General features: G+C 36.3%; 1 protein-coding gene across 6 annotated transcripts in view; it reads left to right on the top strand.

Moving 5' to 3' along the window:
* Positions 1-20030, top strand: part of FARS2 (phenylalanyl-tRNA synthetase 2, mitochondrial) — a 503346-nt gene that overhangs the window by 279311 nt on the left and 204005 nt on the right. For all 6 annotated transcript variants that reach the window (XM_058555329.1, XM_058555331.1, XM_058555328.1 and 3 more), the window contains exon 5: positions 16281-16441. In XM_058555329.1, the coding sequence (XP_058411312.1) occupies positions 16281-16441 (161 nt within the window). The remainder of the gene's footprint in view (positions 1-16280; positions 16442-20030) is intronic.

The raw sequence follows: 20030 nt of genomic DNA, 5'->3' as shown, positions 1-20030 counted from the left end.
CCTTGTTGGAAGATCTTTACTGTTTTAAACCCTATATGCCATTTAAAACCATATTCACCATGGACAAGCCATGTTGCAGTCATAAGATCACTATGATAAGGATGAAAACGAAACCACTATAGATGATGGAGCAGAAACACAGAAAGAACAAGGCTCCTTATGACATCCTTGAGCTCCTGGAAATGCCTGCCTCTAGAATCCTTGTTATGGAAGTTAAATGTCAATTATTTAGGCCATTCTTAATAATGTTTTCTGTGGTTTACAGCCAAAGGCTTTTCTAGATAGCTATGTAATCTTGGACAAATTAGTTAACTCTCTAAACTTTGGTTTTCTCATCTATAAAATGGAGCTAATAGCAGCAACCTAACAGGGTTGATGTGAGGTTTAAATGAGATAATATTTTCTGACACATGGTAAACAGCTAATTGTTTCTTCGGGCTCCTTCCTTCATATATATGGTTTATCTGAAAGCATATACTGAATGGTTTTGCACAAATGTAAGCCACAATAAATATCTGTTGAGTAAATTAAATGAATATTAGAATAAAGCACTTTGCAAGATGAGCTCCTGTAGTGGCTTACCACAGACTTGTTAGTAGCTGAGTTGACTGTGGAGAAGGAATTCACCTGATACTCTTAGGAGAAAGAAGTTTTTGGAAAGTAGCTCTGGGCAATAAAACCAGGCTCTTCTACTGTAGAACGTTAAAAAATGGCCAGAAAGCTAACCTTCCCATTACTTCTTTCTCTACTCCTTAAATTTAACTTGACCATGTGATTTGCATTGGCCAGCAGGAATAGTAGCAAACTTGATGCAAGCAGAAGCTTGGAAAGTGTTTGCACATTGGAACTTGCCCTGTTACTACAATTAGATCCCTGCAACCACCATGTGCATGAACCTGAGCTGGATGATGAAAGAGAACCAAAGTGTCCCAGCTGACAGGGGGCCAACACCAGACATGTGAGTGCCAGCTGACCACATATGCCTAAGTAAACCCAGTTGAGAACAGAAAAACCTTCCTGCTGAGCCCAAAGTGCCAATCAATATTGAGCTAAATGAATAGTTGTCTTAAACCACTAAGTTTTGGTGTGGTTTGTTATGCAGCAAAAAATAAATGACATAGGGGTGGTCTTGGGAACCCCTAGTACGGGGATAGATGGGTGTCATGTTTCTCTAGATGTGATGCTTAGAGAAGGAGAGAAGATACTGTATCACTTTTGTAATGTTCCATCTGGGTTCCAGAACCTGATTCTAATCATGAAGAAACATCAGACAATCTCAAATTGAGGAACATCCTATAAAATAATTGGTCAGGATTCTCCAAAATGTCCATGTCTTGTAAGACCAAGAACGGCTAAGGAGCTGCTCCAGATTAAAGGAGACTAAAGAGGCATGGTATCTAAATGCAGTATGTAATCCTAGACTGGGTCCTATACCAGCGGGAGAAAATGCTACAAGGACATTACTGGAAATTGACAAAATTTAAATATGCACTACAGATTAAATAAAAATATTATAGTGATGTCAAATTTCCTGAATTTCATAGCTGTACTGTGAATACATAAGAGAATATCTTTGTTCTTAGGAAGTATACATTGAAGTATTAAGGGATAAAGAAGCATGTTAGAAGCAACGTACTCTCAAATGGGTTAATAAATTATTATAATATATATTTATGTAATTGTAAGTATGTAAATAAATATAAATATAATAAAAATAATTACTGATATAGCCACTGCCACACTCTTTTGACTAAGATTTTTGCAAGTGTCTTTAAGTTTTTATGGAGTGTGCTCACTCTTCTGTAGATTGTACCTTTTGGTGTGCTCAGATAAAATGAGTATTACATGTGAGCCCCATGGAGCTTATAAGAGCAAAACCAAAATCAGCATCACTAGTTCTCAGCCCGTGATATCAAGGCACTGACCCCATGTGCTGCTGTGTTCTGCTTTAGGGTGATTACCATTGGGAGTTTAGAGTTCCTTTACTCTGACTTTTGATTATTGCCCTGTGGTGAGCATCACATGCCTCTAACTTGTTGATGTCATTGATTTCTTGTGCCCTCTCATTAGAGCTCTTGACTGAGACATATGCTTATCAATTCCCTTCCTTAAGGAAGTTTATTACTAGGCATAGCTGTGTTAACATACTTCCTGACTCAGGTGGTAATACTAACTCTGCATGTAGATATGTCTACATTATTGCATATAGGCCTGACTACTGCACTTCCTAGTTGTTAGACATATTGAAGAAATGGTTGAAGTGTGTTATATAGCTGTCTTCTGAGTCATTTTCCTTGCTCTGATAAGAGTTGAAGTCAGACTTCTCTATAAGCAGTGCCACGGTAATAAATCTTAGTCTTTCTATACTTTTGGGATGAATCTCCTTGCATCCTTTGCTTTAGTTTTTCTAGAATTCCCCATGTGGTTCTTGATTCACTTTCACTGGTTATTTAGGGTGTTCATAACCTTGTTAAGATCCTAATCTCTATGTCTGGTGCTATGAAGACTCAGACCCTGGGTCTGCACATCTCCCACTGATGCGTGATGGTTACATTTCAGATAAGACAACCTGAGACTCAGATAAAAGCTGCAAATTTGTTATTTGTCTGGAATCCTGAGAGAAGGCTTTAAGACCAGATTTTATGCATTAAAATACCCTTGTTTCCCCAACAGGGCCTGTCTTACAAATAGCTCTATGTGTTTCTCTCCCTATTCTTTGGTATGTCAGGTTTCATGCATCTGGCAGCAAGAAGCAGAAACCATAGATAATAGTGGTTTAAGTCATACAGACTTTTATAGTTCGTTTCAAAGACTAAGTCCTAATGTATAGATTGCAGGGCTGGTTTTGAGAGATCCAGGCTCTTTGCATTTGCCCACTCCTCTCTCCTCAGCATATTAGCTTTCGTCTGCCAGCTTGTTGCCTCCTGGTCACATGTTGGCTGCTGTAGCTCCAGGCATCATACTCATGTGTGATAGTATCCAATGCAGGAAGGAAGACGGGAAGAGTTCCAAAGGGCCTTTACTTGAGAGGAAACTCTCACCTATGATCATCTTAGCCTATTTCCTCTTAGATCTTATTGGCCATACCCTCCCCTAGACCAGTCATTGAAAAAAGTGATCCCTTTCCCGGGAGTAGATACATTGCTGCCCAAACTGCAAAGAAGGCAGGATGGCTGCTGGAAAGGCAACCAGCACTGTCTACCACACCCAGATTAAAGGCTCAAGGAGCAGAAGGATGCAAATTCCTAGTACGTATGTCACTAAGGGAAGCTGGAGACATATGTAAGGAGGATTCTCACTGGACAAGACCATTGGGAACTGCTTCCTGTACTATTGATTAGTATATGCACCAGAAACTGCTGTCTTCCTTATTAAACTACAAAAAACTGAAATCTAGGGTCTAGGAAGGAAAGGGACTGGTCCAAAGTAAGCTTTTTAAAATGGGTGTTAAAGAGTTTGTTGTTGTAAGTTGATTAGAATGCAGTCTAGCTCAGATTGTATTCCAGATCACTGTTTTCATGGCTTACAGATTCTGATCCTCAGTCTGTTTCATACCGTGGAAAGTTTCTTTTAAAAGAGGTCTGCCTTTGGATCGTGTGAAGGACTTATTGACAGAAGTGTGTGGGCACAAGGATATATATAAATAGAAAAAATTTTCAGGCGGGTAATCAACCTTTGGGCACAGCTTGAAAAGTCAATCATCCAGTGGCAAGTCTCCGAGGAAACAGTTCAAGAATTGTAGCTGGAAAGCAGGGTATCAAGGAGTAACTCCATAGTGGGAAGAGAAGACATCAGAATTTACATAGCTGTGCTGGCCTTTTGAGGACTACCTCTGGATGTGCAGTGTCGCACTGGTATACTCTGGGGCTTTTATTCCTGTGTGACTGTCATCGTTAACTAATGATCAAGGGAAGTGGGAGCTTTTGTCCAATACCACTGCTAAATACTAGCGCCGTCAGTTCACTCCATAGGTTTCTGTCTGTATGTTAGTCAAATCCAGTGTGAAAGTCATGTTTGGGGTGACAAAACTCCAAATGCAGAAAAGTCTGCTGATATATTTGAGCACCTATGTATGCAAGCCATTTTACTAGCTTTCATGGAATAATGATAAAGTCAATCAGGAAAGTGGCAATTACAGAATAGAGAGTGCACAGAGCTAAGTCTTTCTGATGTTTTGAAATACTTTGAACAAAGCCCTTCTAAGTAATGTTTGAACATGAATCTGGGGAAACATTCATTGGATATATAGTTGAAGTAAAAAAACATAGATTTGAGTCCTAATACCTGTGTGATCTTGCTTAAATGGTGTTTATTTTTTAAACATAGATAATAATCCAGTCTGAAATTCCCTATAGGATCATTGTGAGGATCAAAATCAAGATAATAATAGGTGAAATACTTTGTAATTGATAAAGTTCTATAAAATATGAATGTTAATTGCTAGATTGTTTCAGTATTATTTGTAGCAATTATTTTGGGAAAATGTCAGTTCATTAAATCAAAGAATTCCTAGAAATTAGCCGCTATTGACAAGGAAGAAAAAATATACTTAATATAATTTAAAAAAAATTTTTTAATATGTGATAGTTAAAAGTTTTAATTTGATTCTTGGCTTTGCAACAAAACAACTTATAAGAGGAAACCTCAGGATGCAAGGGCAGTTTACATTTCAATAGTTCAGTCACTGGGGAAGAAAATAAAATAGAAAGATGGAATATTGAAGCAGAAGCAGTGGAAAGCTAGGCCTCAAGGAGCTTGCAACCCTGTGCCTGCTGTGGCGCTGTATAGAGTAAGGTCCGTGAACAGAGGTGAAGGCAGGGATGAATGAACAGAACATTCATTTTTTTCTGTTTTCTGTGTGTGTGTTTCAGTTCTCTCCTTTCTGAGATGTCTTTTCAGAAATGGCATCTCTAATATCACCACTGTTAAAATATCACCTCATAATATGATGGATAAAATCTTTCATAGATATGAAATTAAAGTCACTGCCTTCATTGAAAACTTCATTTTAAGTATGAAATTCTTCATAATGCTACCTGTTTAAATGAAGCAAGTGAATTAAAAAGTGGAAAAATCTCAAAACCTTTCCTTCCATACCCTTCACTCATTTCTTTGCAAATATCTGAGCGTTTGCCAGACACTCTTCTAGCCACTTGAGATGTATTAGTGATGAAAACTAGCAAAGATCCTGCCCTCATGGTTATAGATATATATACCACATTTTGTTTATCCATTCATCTGTTGTTGACAGACACTTGAATTGTTTCTGTCTTTTGGCTATTGTGAATAATGCAGCTGGGAACATTGGCATACAATTATTTTGAGTCCCTTTTTTCAATTCTTTTTGAATATATGTGTATGTGTATTCATCTATGTAACTATATATGTCTATAAATATCTATATGTGTGTCTATGTAATAGATCTGTCCAGAGAGAGAGAGAGAGAGAGAGAGAATTGCTAGGTCATATGGTAATTTTATGTTTAACATTTTGAAGAACCAACAAACTGTTTTCCACAGCAGCTGCACCATGTTACATTCCCAACCGCAATGCACAGGTGTTCCATTTTGTCCACATCGTTGTCAATGCTTGTTCTGGGTTTTTGTTTGTTTGTTTGTTTTGTATTATAGCCATCCTAGTAGGTGTGAAGTAGTATCTCATTGTGGTTTTGGTTTACATTTCCCTAATGACTAATGATGTTGAGCATCTTTGCATGAGCTTGTTAGCCATTTGTGTAACAACTTTGGAGAAATATCTATTCAAGTCTTTTCCCCAGTTTTAAATTGGGTTGTTTGTCTGTTTGTTCTTGAGTTGTAGTTCTTTATATATCCTGGATAGTAAACCCTTAACAGAAATATGATTTGCAAATCTTTTTTCCATTCTGTGGGGTTTTTTCCACTCTCACTCTTTTCTTATAAAAAGTTTAATTTTTTAGAGCAGTTTTAGGTTTACAGCAAGATTGCAAGGAAGGTACAGAGGTTTCTCATGTATCCCCTGCCCTTACACATGCATAGCTTCCCCTATTATCAACATCCCCCACCAGACTGCTACATTTGTTATAATTGAGGAATGTACATTGATACATCATAATTACCTAAAGTCTATAGTTTACCTTAGGGTTCACTCTTGGTGTTACACATTCTAAGAGTTTGGACAAATGTATAAGGACATGTGTGCATCATTATAGTATCACGTAGAATATTTTCACTGCCCTGAAAATCTTCTCTGCTTCCTGCCCCCTGCCCCTACCCTAACCGTGGGCAGCCACTGATCTTTTTACTGTCTCCATGGTCTTGCCTTTTCCAGAATGTCATATACTTGGAATCATACAGTAGGTAGCCTTTTCAGATTGGCATCTTTCACTTAGTAATATGTATTTAAGTTTCCTCCCTGTCTCTTCATGGCTTGGGAATTTATTTCTTTTTAGCACAAAATAATATTCCATTGCCTGGATATACCACAGTTAATTCATCTACCTACTGAAGGACATCTTGGTTGCTTCCAAGTTTTGGCAATTATGCTGCTATAAACATTTGTGTGCAGGTTTTTGTGTGAACATAAATTCATCACACATTGATGAAGTCCAGTTTATCTATTTTTTCTTTTGTTGATTGTGCTTTGGGTGTCATATTGAAGATTTCTCCTAAATTTTTTTCCTAAGAGTTTTATAGTTTTAACTCTTCAATTTAGGTCTTTGATCTAGTTTGAGTTAATTTTTGTATATGGTGTGAGGTAAGGGTCCATCTTCATTCTTTTGCATGTAGATATCCAGTTTTCCTAGCATCATTTGTTGAAGAGGCTGTTCTTTCTCCACTAAATGGTCTTGGCAAACCCTTGTTGAAAATCAATTGACCAATGAAGTAAGGGTTTATTTCTAGACTCTCTATTCTATTCCATTGTTCTATATGTCTATCCTTATGCTACTGCCACACTATTTTGATTACTGTGGCTTTGTAGTAAGTTTTGAAATTGGGAGTATAAATCTTCCGATTTTATCCTTCATTTTCAATACTCTTTTGCCTATTCGGGGTCCCTTGAAATCCAATATGAATTTTAGGATGAATTTTTCCATTTGTACAAAAAAATGCCATTAGGATTTTGATAGAGATTCCATTGAATTTGTATATCACTTTGAATTACATTGCCATCTTAACATTGTGTTCTAATCCATGAACACAGATGTCTTTCCATTTATTGGTGTCTTCTTTAATCATTTTTTCAGTAATTTTTTTTCGGTGTACAAGTCTTTTGCCTCCTTGGTTGCATTTACTCCTAAGTATTTTTTTTTTTTTGATGCTATTGTTAATTGAATTGTTTTTTTTAATTTCCTTTTCAGGTTTTTCATTCTGAGTGTATAGAAATGCAACTGATTTTTGTGTGTTGATTTTGTATCCTACAACTTTGCTTAATTTGTTTAATGGTTCAAACATTTTTTGTGGGTTCCCCGATGTTTTCTACATATAAGATCGTGTCGTCTGTAAATAGAGATAATTTTACTTCTTCCTTTCCAATTTGGATGTTTTTTATTTATTTTTCTTGTGTAATTTTTCAGTCTAGAACTTCCCATGCTATGTTAAATAGAAGTGTTGAAAGTGGATATCCTTGTCTTATTCCTAATATTAAGGAAAAAGCTTTCAGTCTTTCACCATTGAGTATAGTGTTAGCTGTGGGTTTTTTATATATGGCCTTTTATCATGTTGAGGAAGTTCCCTTCTATCATTGAGTATTTTTATCATGAAAGATTTGCGTTTTGTCAAATACTTTTACTGCATCATTTGGGGTGATCATGTGGGGTTTTTTTCATGCTGTTATGTGGTGTAGTAAATTGACTGATTTTTGTATTTTGCATTCTTGGGATAAATCTCACTAAGTATGATGTATAATCCTTTTAATATTCTTCTGAATTTGGTTTTCTAGTAATTTGTTGAGAATTTTTGTAGTTATGTTTATAAGGGATGTTGGTCTGTAGTTTTCTTTTAATGAGCCCCTCTGAAATTATATTTTATTTTAAAACTCTATTATCCTTAGTTTTCATTCCTCTTTCTCCATTCTTATGTTATAACCTCTGAAAATAGGAATGTCTGCTGGGAATTCCCTTTCTTTTGGATAAGCAAGCCAAGAATATGTTGTACCATTTATTAGCATGGTAAATGTTAGGAAGCAGGTGCTGTAAGGAGATAGGAACACAGAACATTAATTTGCTGATACTCTAACACCTTTGCATTCACATCCATAGCACCAGGCGCAAGAAAAATCAAATTAAACATTGTACGTTATCTCTGAAAAGTTGATGTGTTTGGGCTTCTACATGTAGTCTGCTTTAAATTATGTTCTGAAGCAAGGATTTTACTCATAGTCTCCAAAAGGTCAAATAGGTCATCGATCAAGAAGTGTAAATAAAAGAGTAAAATGGCCTTCCATGGCTTCAGATGGGAGAATGAGAGTGAACTTCTCGTTGTAGCAGCTTCTTTGAATAGACATTAGAAGTTAAGTTTGACTTCATTTAAACACCGCATGCTTTCCAACTTATTCTAAATTTTCAGAAAGGATTAGTCTGAGAGGCTGTATTTTCTTGGAAGTTGAAGACACCATTTGAAATTTTTAAAGTTTTCCCCAAATTCCTCACCTTCTTACATTACCTGACAAAAATGTAATTGTATAATGTAACCTTTTTTTGTGGCTGGAGATCATCACACACTTGAGATGAAGGCATGTAGGCTTCACTTGTCTTGATACAGCTCAAATACTTGTTTGCTTATTTATAGACCTGTTTCATAGTCAACAACTGCCCATTCTCAGCCCTTTCTCTAGTTGGTGATGTGACCTTTTCTATGTGGTACAGTGGTTTTTCTAAGGACTTTTGGGCTGGAGGTTTGAGAAGTATCTCCACCCCATCCACCCCCAGCACCTTCCACAGACAGCACACAGGTATCCTATGCCTTCAAAGGTATAGTGTGGAGCAGTAGCAGCCATTTTTAGTCTTTCCCTAGTGCTCTTTGCTCCATATCCCAACCCATGCCCAGCATAGCCATTCCCACGCTGAGATGCCCCATGCCCAGAGGGTCTCTGCTTTGGAGGTGCAAACCAGAGGCTGTGTACAGAGCCTTGTGCAGTGCTTTGGTCTCTTCCTTTCTGGTGCTTCTCTCTCTGCAGCTGTGGAGCCAGGGCCTGGAGGGCCATCTGCTGTAGAAAAGACAACTCATGGAATTAGAGGTTTTAGGCTTAAAGATCAACTTAGCTTCTCCACTTTCAGACTGATGATTTCTTACTGTCCTCTTTTCTATTGCCATTCTCCCCCTCCTCCTCTTCTTTTTATTCTTCCTCTTTTAACTTTCCCATCTCTGGACTCTTATTTCACATTACTTTGCTTCTATATGTAGGCTGACCTTCTTTGAAAGATTTTCAGCAACAACAACAAAACAAAAATTTTTCCTGCCTGGGGTGCTTCATTCAGTACAAAATTACATTAGTCAGAATGCCTAATTGCTTCCCATCCTGAATATTCTGTTTAATTGAGGATTTTCCTTTACAGTCAATTTTATGCTCTGGGGACTCTAGTTTACTGGAACCCTCTAGTATTGGAATGGGGTAAAAAATACTGCCTTAAAACCCTGTCAGCCCTTGAGCACTCAGCAACAAATTACAGCTGAGGAGTGCCAAAGACCTGAAAATTAGACCTGCCTTGGCTGACAGTATCTTTAACCGTCTAGTTATTTATGGCTCACTTTCTTCTGTAAAGAATTTAGAGTGCCATGTAAAAGTATGTACAAGAGGATAAAATAAATAGTTGAAATAATCATGACAAAGAGCAAATAAGGATAAGAAAATAAAACTGGGGCAAGATTCACACAGAGAAATGTACCCTGAATACTTGTACAGTGGTAGAGGTAACTTGCAAGATTGACTCTAGGCTTCCATGGGGCCAAAGTAAGGAGTGAATTATGATCACTTATGTAACTTATGGTATCCTTAAAATGAAAACAATCCAGTTGTTTAGGGACAAGAAGCTTTTCCTGTTCCTGTTTTCTTAGATCTGAGAACAATTTATTTCATGAAGCCTTGTAGGGAATACTATGTGATAAGTAATCAGCATCCTTGACAGGAGTTCCTGCTATCTTACTAATGTTAATAGCCCAATAGCACAATGCAGGGGTGCAATTCAGAAGGAGCAAATCTAGATGGGACCAAACCAAGTGGTTCTAAGGTAAAATTCATTACAGCTCAGCAAATAGGCGCCATAGCCTTTCTTGCAACCCTCCATGGTAATTGATTGTCACAGAAAGGCTTTTGGATAAGAATGATTGTGAGAATCAAAGGTTGTAGGCAGTGGCAGGAAGCTGGAGTCCATCTGCTCCCTGTTCTTAATGAAGGTCTAGTCCTCAAGCTTTGACATACCAGGTGGTTGGGATTTCAGGTGCTTGATGGAATGGCCCCCTCACTGGCTTTAGCATTGGGTCTTCTCAGGTAGAGCCAGTCTCCTGTCTTCAGAAGAGGGTCTGGGCCTGTCCCTACTGACAGCCAGGTGGGACTGAGGCACCTGTCATGCATACAATGGACTTTTGTATATTGTGATCTTCATAAACTCATGTATTAGTTACCTTTGAAATATATTCCTTAGGAATTTTTCTGTAGACAATTATGCCATCTACAAATAAAGACAGTTTTACTTTTTCTTTTCCAATCTGTTAATCTGTTTTTGGTTTTTCTTTTGCTTTACCTTTTTTCACTGGCTTGGAACTCAGGTTAATAGAAATAGAAATAGAAATGGTGAGAGTGGACATCCTCGTCTTCAACCTAACCCTGAAAACAAAGCAACCAGTCTTTTACCATGATATTAGCTGTTAGTTTTTTATTATGTCTTTTATCAGACTGGATAAGTTCCCTATGTTCCTCATTTGCTGAGAGTTTTTATAATGAATGGATGTTGAATTTTGTCAATTGCTTTTTCTGCATCTATTGAAATGATCATACGTTTTCTTTTTTAATCTGCTTATATAATGAATTACATTAATTGATTTTCATATGTTGAGCTAACCTTGCATTCCTGGGATAAATCCATTCATGATGTAGTGTCCTTTCATGTATCACTGGATTTTGTTTCTCAATATTTTATTAAAATTTTTTTAATTTTTTATTTTTTGGCTTCTATGTTCATGACACATATTGGTTTGAAGTTTTCTTCTTATGACTTTGTCTGGTTTTGGCATAAGGGTAATCCTGACCTCATAAAATTTTATTATTTTCTACTTTCTGGAAAAATTATTATTATTTCTTCTTTAACATTTTGGTAGAATTCACTAGTGCAGCCATCTTGATCTCAAATTTTTCTTGTGGGAAGATTTCTAACTACATATTCAATATCTTTAATTGATATAGATTATCTATATCTTCTTAATGAGCCTTGATAGTTTCTTTCTTTTGAGGAATTTTTCCATTTCATGTAGGTTGTTGAACAGTTGTTGAATTCACTGGCAAAAGGTTATTCATAATATTCCCTTATTATCCTTCTAATGTCTCTAGGATCTGTCTTTAGTGAGGTCCTATCTTTCATTCCTGACGTGGGTAATTTGTGCCTTCTCTTTTTTTTTCCTTCTTTGTCTGGCTAGCAGTTTATCAATTTTACTGATCTTCTCAAAGAACTAGCTTTTGGTTTCATCAGTTTTCTCTATTATTTTTCTGTTTTATCACTTAAGCTGTTATCTTTATTTTTTCCTTTGTTCTGCTTAGTTTGTTTTTAATTTTCTTTTCTTTTTCTGGTTTCTTAAGGTAATAGCCCAGATCACTGATTTGTGACCTTGCTTATTCTCTAATATAAACATTTATTGCTATGGGTTTCTTTCGAATCACAACTTTAGATGCATTCCACACATCTTTATGTGTTGTATCTTAATTTTTATTCTTTTTAATGTATTTTCTAATTTCTCTTTGATTTCTTCTTTGACTTATGGTTTATTTAAAAGTATGTTATTTAATTTCCCAATATTTGGGGGATTTTTAAGATATTTTGAAACTGTTGATTTCTGATTTATTTTCACTTTGGACATAGGACATTCCTTGTAAATTTCAGTCTTTTTAAATATTTTGAGGTTTGTTTTGTGTCCCAGAATATGGTCTATATTGGTGACTGACCCATCTGTATTTGGAAAAAGATGTGAATTCTGTTGTTGTTGAGCAACGTCATGTGCATAATTTTATATGTGACAAAATTAACAGCCTGTGATGTGTTGGAAAAATTTTTTAAAGTTCTTCACTAAAGACCAGTGCTTCTCAATCTGTCTGTAACTTATAGCTGAATACTTGAGTTTCCATTTGTCTTTATGATTGCCTTGATGCCAAGTGATAACCAAAGGTGCTAATATTTAATTTATAATGAAGCATTTTTCCAATTGGAATTTGCACATCTAATCTTTTTGTTCCATGAGTGTTCAAGTTCAGCTAGAGTGAATGAGGATCTGTGAAACAATTTTAAGTTTTTTTATGTTTTAGAAAGATTGTAAATGCAAAATAAAAATAAGAACAAAATGTCAAATATGGCTCTTTGAGATCAGTCATTCACTGTCCCCCCCCTTACACACATCTGCTGATGACAGTGTACAGATTTATGTTTTAGAAAGAAAATTGGTGGCACTGTTACAGGTGGACTGGATAGGTGACTACTATCTGACAGTGACTACTTGGCTATTTCTTGGATGGTCCAGATGAGAGATGTTTGTTGAAGGAACAAGTCTACAGTGACAATAGGACTGGAATGAAGGGACAATTTTGAGAGAAATTCTGAGATATGATTTAAAGGTCTGTATCTGAAATGAGGTAGTGTTTGGAGTTAAAATTCACTCCCAAGTTTCTGCCTTGAGTAGCTAGATGGATGATGATGTCATTCACCAAGATGGAGAAATAAGATAAAAAGCAATAGTTGGTTTGGAGAAGGGGTATAGAGTAGCCTTGTCTTAGCATAGTTTCGTTTGTTTGTAGGATGAGCAATGTGGTGAATAACATGGGGTGGCGTGACCTTTGGATAGATGAATGGTATTATGACATAATTGATATTATGGTATATATGAGGTGATATAATATAGTGAGTTCATCTTATTTTAAAGTCTTAACTCCTGATCGCTCCTATTTGAACCTCTACCTGCTCTTTATTTGCATCATTCTTATATTTGGGATCTATGAACTTGTAGCAGCAGTTTAGTTAGCCTTAGTTTTACCATAATGGTAAATGTGTGTAATAAAAAGCAAAACCTAGATGATTTAACAAGGGTTCTGGTTATCTCTTTTTGAATAACAAACCACTCCAAACTTAATGGCATAAGAGAACCATCATTTTATTATTCTGTGGTCACAAATTTGGACAGGACACAGTGGGGATGGTTTATCTGTCATCTACCATGCCTGGAGCTTCAGCTGGGAAGACATCTGGGGTGATTCAGAGAGCTGGGGCTAGAATCCTCTTGAACCTGTTTCACTCAAATGCCTGCCATCAGGGCTAAGATGGCTTGAAAGCTGGGTTATTCACCTGGGACTGTCCATTGGAGTGCCTACACGTGACCTTGCCATGTTATGCCTTCTCAGAGCATGGCAGCTGGGTTGAAAGACAGAATATTCTGGAGGGAGAATCCTGAGAGGGAGTGTCTGGAGAGTGATATTCCAAGAAACCAGGCCATAGTTATGTGGCTTTTTCTAATGTAATCTCAGAAGTCACATAGCATTGCTTCCCCCATACTCTGTTCGTTGAAGCAGTCACAGCCCACGGCGATTCAAGGGGAAGGGTATTGAGGAATTTGCAGTTGTTTTTTGAAACCCCCACAGATAATAACACTGATTTTCCAGGCTTAGAAATATATTGGCTCTTAAGAAAGAAAGAGACCAGTTCAGGCTGTAAGGGAGACATAGAGGTCCATTTTTACTAGTCACATGGTTTTCCTGAAAGTTTGGTACTAATGAGTGTGACAAAAGAGGAATACTTTGTTCTTCTTATAACCTCTTAAAAATAAACAGAAAAGAAATTACTATATTTTACCTAGCCATGAAAATTTCTATTGTCTGAAATATTTCTTGTCACTCTTTATATAAAAAGACATATAGTATAAAATCTCCCCATTGTCCTCCATTTGCCCAGTTCTTTCCTACCCCCTCCTCCCCCAAAAAGATAGCTGCTGCTTTTAGTTTTTGAAATCTGTCTCAGACTTTTATAAAAATAGTCTATATATTATAATAATAATAATATGGACATAGTATGGTTTATTTAACCAGTTCCCTAGTGATAGACATTTGGGGTATTTACAGTCTTTTGCTGTTATAAACAATACTCCAATAAATAGCCTTATACATTCATAATTTCTCATAAATAGGATACACTCTAGTAGTTAAAGTAACAAGATGGTATGTGCATGGGTAATTTTGATAGCTACTGCTATGTTATGCTCCTGAGGTCCATAGGGTAAAAACCCACAGGGGAACCTACCACAATGTCGGCGAGTGCTTGTTTTCCCTTGGCTTTGCTATCAAGTATGTGATCAAATGCTTTTATTTTTGCCTATCTGGTAAGTAAAAAATGGTAACTTGGTGCATTTTTATCTTGCGTTTTTCTTAAGTAAGCTTTTCATTTGCTTAAGGATCATTTTTCTTTTCTGTGAGTGTCTCCATATTCTTTGCCCATTTTAAAAATTAGATTGTTGCTCTTTTTCTTACCTACTTTAAGGGGCTCCTTGTTATTCTTGTATTTGCTTTAGAAAAAGTTCTGGGGATGAGGAAGCAAGTGAGGGTAATGGATGACAGGAGCAAAAGCTAAGATACCAAAAATCGCTAGAAGTTAAATAAAATCAATACCCTAAATCTACTGCTCATTTACTTATAGATACTGGGCTCTAGATGGTTGGCTTTATCTAAAAACTTTGTAACAAAATCTAAAAGATTTAATAATTAAAGAAAAAGCCTAATTTAAAAGCAACATTAACATTCCTACCTATCGTTATTTTTGTATTTGAAAAGACTATAACAATTACAGAAAAATGTCTTAAAGTTCTTTTAAAACTATAACCAATCATGATGCTTCAGCGTCACATTTTGTTTTTCTTTTTGTGCGTTACAACCCTCATTTGTACCTATATTAAATAGTAGTATCATAGTACATATTCATTTTATCATAGACATTTTTCCTAATTTCTTATAGTCTGTCATTTCATAAACATTTATTTGTATAATTATGATTTTTAGTGACTACTTTAAAATGTACTATGATTTTTAGGGCATTCCCTAATTTGGGGCACTTAGGTTGTTTCCATGTTTTTGCTCTTATAAGTAATACTGCTCTGAGTATCTTCCTTCATTTATCTTTTTTCTTTGGTTGAATTATTTCCTTAGGATAAATTCCTGACTGGAATCATAAGGATAAAGAGTATGAACATTTTTATGGATCTTTATATATGTATTGTTGTTGTTATTTTCCAAATTGTTATAAAAATATATAGTGTAACCAGCAATGAATGAGGGTATCTCAAACTACCCAGGGTCCTACTCATCCTTTAGTGTCCAGTTGAAATTATGTTCCTTTCATGAGCTCTTTTCATAAGGTTTTCCAGTAGTATGAATAGCTTCCTTGCCTTCTTCATACAGCAGTTTATATCTTCTATCTTATTCTGCTTCGTTTAAGTGAAATAAACCCTTAGAGTTCATGGCATTGCCATAATCTGAACAACACACTTTAACTTTGGAGTTGAGTGGTAGTAGATATGCATTTCTCCTTGGCTTGCTTGCTCTCTATGTATTGTTGAGGCAGCTCTTGCTAAGAGTAAGGGTTGTGTTTCAATGAAATTGAGAGTTCTTAAAGGCCTGACACATATTAACGGTCTACCATGGCATGTTTTGAACATACCTGCCTATCTAGTAAGCCACTTAGGGACAGAGACTGTCTTTTCTCTCACCTCTGTAACCAGAACATAGTAGGCTAAATGTTTGAATAAGGGCAAACAAGGATTATAGAAAAATCAAATCTCAGAGACAGGAACCAGGGCTTAAAAAACCCTGGAATTTAACTAGAAATGACAGACAATGTTAGAGACAGTATGACTCCAGAGTGCCTCAAGGAGGGAAGTAAGGAATGTGAGGAGCAAGAAAAATGTAAGATTAGGCATCCTCGGGTGTCTCCATAGCCCCTCCCCAGTGCCTTGCCACTCGTAGGCTTTCAACCAATGTTACTGGTAGTTATCAGGAAGTGGTATGTACCCGTGAAGTCTTGATACTCTTTAAATCATTTGTTTTGTTTTGTTTCCTAATTGTAGCTGGTGCTCAAGATCGGATAGGTTGGGCTTTTGGCCTAGGATTAGAAAGACTGGCCATGATCCTCTATGACATCCCTGACATCCGCCTCTTCTGGAGTGAGGATGAGCGTTTCCTGAAGCAGTTCCATGTGTCAGATATCAGCCAGAAGGTGAAATTTCAGGTAAAATGCAAGAATCAAATAAATAATAATAAAAATGGTTTTCAAGAATTGAAGGGGTCATGTACTTGAAAAGAAAATTATAGAATTTAAAAATAATGTGAATTTGAAAAGATGTTTTAAATAGAAGTCCATAAACACACAGGCGTTCATAAGCCTTTGGAACTGTATGCAGAAAAAATATCAAGCTTATTAGTCTAAGCAGAGAACCAACTTTGGGCTTTGTTAATGACCATTTTATCATTATGAAATATCCATCTTTATCACTAATGATACTTTTAAAGTTTAGTTTTTCTGATACTAATATAGGCACACTGGCTTTCTTATGATGAGTGTTTGCAATGTATCTTTTTCATCATTTTGCTTTCACTCTCTGTCTTTATATTAGACGTATGTCTCTTGGGCCAGCCCCGGTGGCCTAGTGGTTAAGTTCAGTACACTCTGCTTCGGCAGCCCGAGTTCAGTACTCCAGCATGGACCTACACCGCTCTGTTAGCGCCCATGCTGTGCTGGTGGCCCACATACTAAAAAAATAGAGGAAGATTGGCATGGATGTTAGCTCAGGGCGAATCTTCCTCAGCAAAAAAAAAAAAAGTATATCTCTTGTAAACAGCATAGAGTTGGGTCCTTTTTTTAAACCCAGATTTAATTGGAGTGTTAAATACATCTCACATTTAATATAATTACATGGGATATTCTTGAGCTTAATTCTGTCATCTTTTTATTTCTTCCCCTAAAGAAATTTATTTCTTCTATATTAAAAATTTCCCCTTTTGTTCTTTATTTCTTTACTTGGAAATTGTGGTTTTGTGTTTTTTTTTGTTTGTTTTTGTATTCCCTTTTATTACCCTATTGCTGTTTAGTTTCACCACTCTGTATTATTTTTAAGTGGTTATTCTAGATTATAATATGCATAATTAATTCATCACACTTTACCATGAGTAACTATTACACAATTTTATGAAACATTTAGCAACCTTACAATAGTGTAATTCTATTTACTCCTCCTGTTTTTTGTATTATTATTGTCATATTTTATTTCTCTGTATATTATAATCCTATAATATATTGCTCTATTTGCTTCAAATAGCCAATTTGTTACTGGACCAAACCTGAGTCCCTTCTTGGCAGGTTAAATCAAACTGAACCAGAAATAGTTGTCTCACAGAGCAGAAATTTTATTTGCGGCTTGCAGCAAAGAAAATGGAGACCATAGGGAATAATTTCACAAAGCTATGGCTCCCCGATGACTGGGAGGTGGCTACCTTTATTTGGGGTAGGGAATGAATATTCAAAGGGGACGTTTCATTATCGCATGTAGAGGTGGGCATAAGCTTGCACATGCATGCTTTGAAATCATGCTCTTACATACATCGCATGATCTAAAAATGGATGCTCTGCCCCTCCTAGAGGGGCAGAATTTACGATGTTAGTGAGAGCAGGTTACTTTAGTACAACTCTCCGCCTGTCCACACAGGTGTCATTCCTGTGGTTGTGGTCTGGACTGGTCTGGTCCAGTTCAGAGTGTTTGGGTCCAGGGCACTTGTCGCTTAGAGCTTCTTCCTGGAGTATAGCTGAAACTGCATAAGCTCAAGACCCCACAATTGTTAGAGAAAGGAACATCTGCACCTTTTAATGAGACAAAAGAATTAGGTCAAACAAGACAAAAAGCAAGACAAGAGAGGTGGGTTAGAGTCCATGGCTGGTGACAAATTGTCTTTTGAAGAAATTTAAAACTATATTGTTTTATATTTCCCTTGATATTTACCCCACTAATCATCATTCTTTTTTGCCCATCTTGATTTTTCCCTGTGATCATTTCCCTTCAGTCTGAAGAACTTCCTTTAATATTGCTTGTAGTGCAGCGTGAATTTTCTCAGCTTTTGCTTGTCTGGAAATGCCTTTGTTTCAACTTTATTTTTTAGGTCTATTTTCTGTGGATATAGGTGTTTAGGTTGCCATTTTTTTGTGTGTTTGTAGCTTTTTTTTTCCTTTCACCTCTTTAAACATGTCGTTTCATTGTTTTTGTCTTTTCACTTTGGTTTTCAGCAGTATGACCTTTTATGATTTTCTGTGTGTTATCCTGCTTGGAGTTTCACTGTGTTGGATTAATGTCTTTCAACCATCTTTGAAAACTCTCATCTAATATCTCTTCCAACAATTCTACTCCATTCTTTTGTTTTCAGACTGCACCTCTGTGCATATCAGACCATTTGAAATTATACCATAGAACTCTGATGCTCAGAGTTTGATTTTTATTAGTGATTTTTTTTCACTCTGCGCTGTATTTTGGATAGTTTTTATCGTCTCATCTTTGGGTTTACTAATCTTTTCTATGTCCAATTAACCATTAAGCCCCTCCAATGAATTAATCATTCCAGAAGATATTGTATTTATCAGTTCTACAATTTCTATTTGCTTCCTTTTTAGAGTTTTTATTACTCTGATGAAATTTTTCATCTTTTCACTCATTAAATTCTTTAGCATATTTATAATAATTATTTTTAACTCCTTGTCTGTTAATTACAACCATTTAATTATCTATTGTCCTTTTATTTATTTTTTTCTTCTTAATTATGGGTCACGTTTTTCCTGCTTCTTCACTTGTCTTACTTTTTAAATTGTGTTTAAAAGAACACAGAAGCTGAAGTCAATAATATTTATCCTCCGAAAGCTTTATCCTTTTCCCTGTCAGGCAGCTAAGGTGACTTGGCCCGATCTCTTTTTTCTAATCAAGAGTTGAACTGGATTTCACATCTGATTTCCTCTCGTTGGTGAGATTCGGCCCTGGCAGCTGACTTTGGGATCTATGCATGTAAGATTATGAGATCTTGCTCTGCTTCCCCCCCACTTGCCGGCTTCTTCCACCGCCAGTGCTTGCTAAGCAAAAATATGAAGGAGAATTGACTGGCAGTGAAGGCTAACTGTTTCTCTGTTCTCCAATCTGCCACACTAGCCAGTGTTTGGCTGATAAAAGTTTGGCTCTTTTCTGGTTATTCCAGCAAAATTTCTTTACCAGTAGCATGCTAGCTCTTCTGCCTACTCATGCCCCAATGGTAAGAGCAGCCACCAATGTCTCCACCCTAGAAGATCTCCTCTCTCTCTGGAATTCCATTCATTTGGATTTGTGTCCAGATGTCTTCAATATCTTCTGTGGCAAATAAGATTTCTAAGTTTATTGTTTTCTGGTTGTTACAGAGGTACTGACAGTTTTTTGTGACCTTTTGCATCCTAACCAAAAGTGGAACTTCCTATCATTTGATTTTTTTAGTTTCATCTTTTATGTCCTTTTAAAAAAGAACTCTTTTTTTTTTTTTTTTTTAAATGAGCTGTTTATTTTTATTCTAGTACCAAGTCCTTCTAGGTTAATTTGGAATAAAGCTTCATCTAAATGATCAGAAGTAGAACAGGGCTAAGGATCCAAAGTTTTTCTCATTTACTTTTTTATTTATTCAGTCATTCATTTAATCGGCAAACATTGATGGAACACCAACCAACACTGTACAGAGCAGTGTGCTCAACACTATGGTGGGGCAAGCACAGATCAATAACACAGTTGCTACCACAAGTTAGTGGCTTAAATCCAATTTTA

The sequence above is a fragment of the Diceros bicornis genome, chromosome 14, assembly GCF_020826845.1.
Source record: "Diceros bicornis minor isolate mBicDic1 chromosome 14, mDicBic1.mat.cur, whole genome shotgun sequence".
In the NCBI taxonomy this organism is placed as follows: Eukaryota; Metazoa; Chordata; class Mammalia; order Perissodactyla; family Rhinocerotidae; genus Diceros; species Diceros bicornis.
Note: the sequence above shows the minus strand (reverse complement) of the source record. Positions and strands in the feature narration are given on the sequence as shown.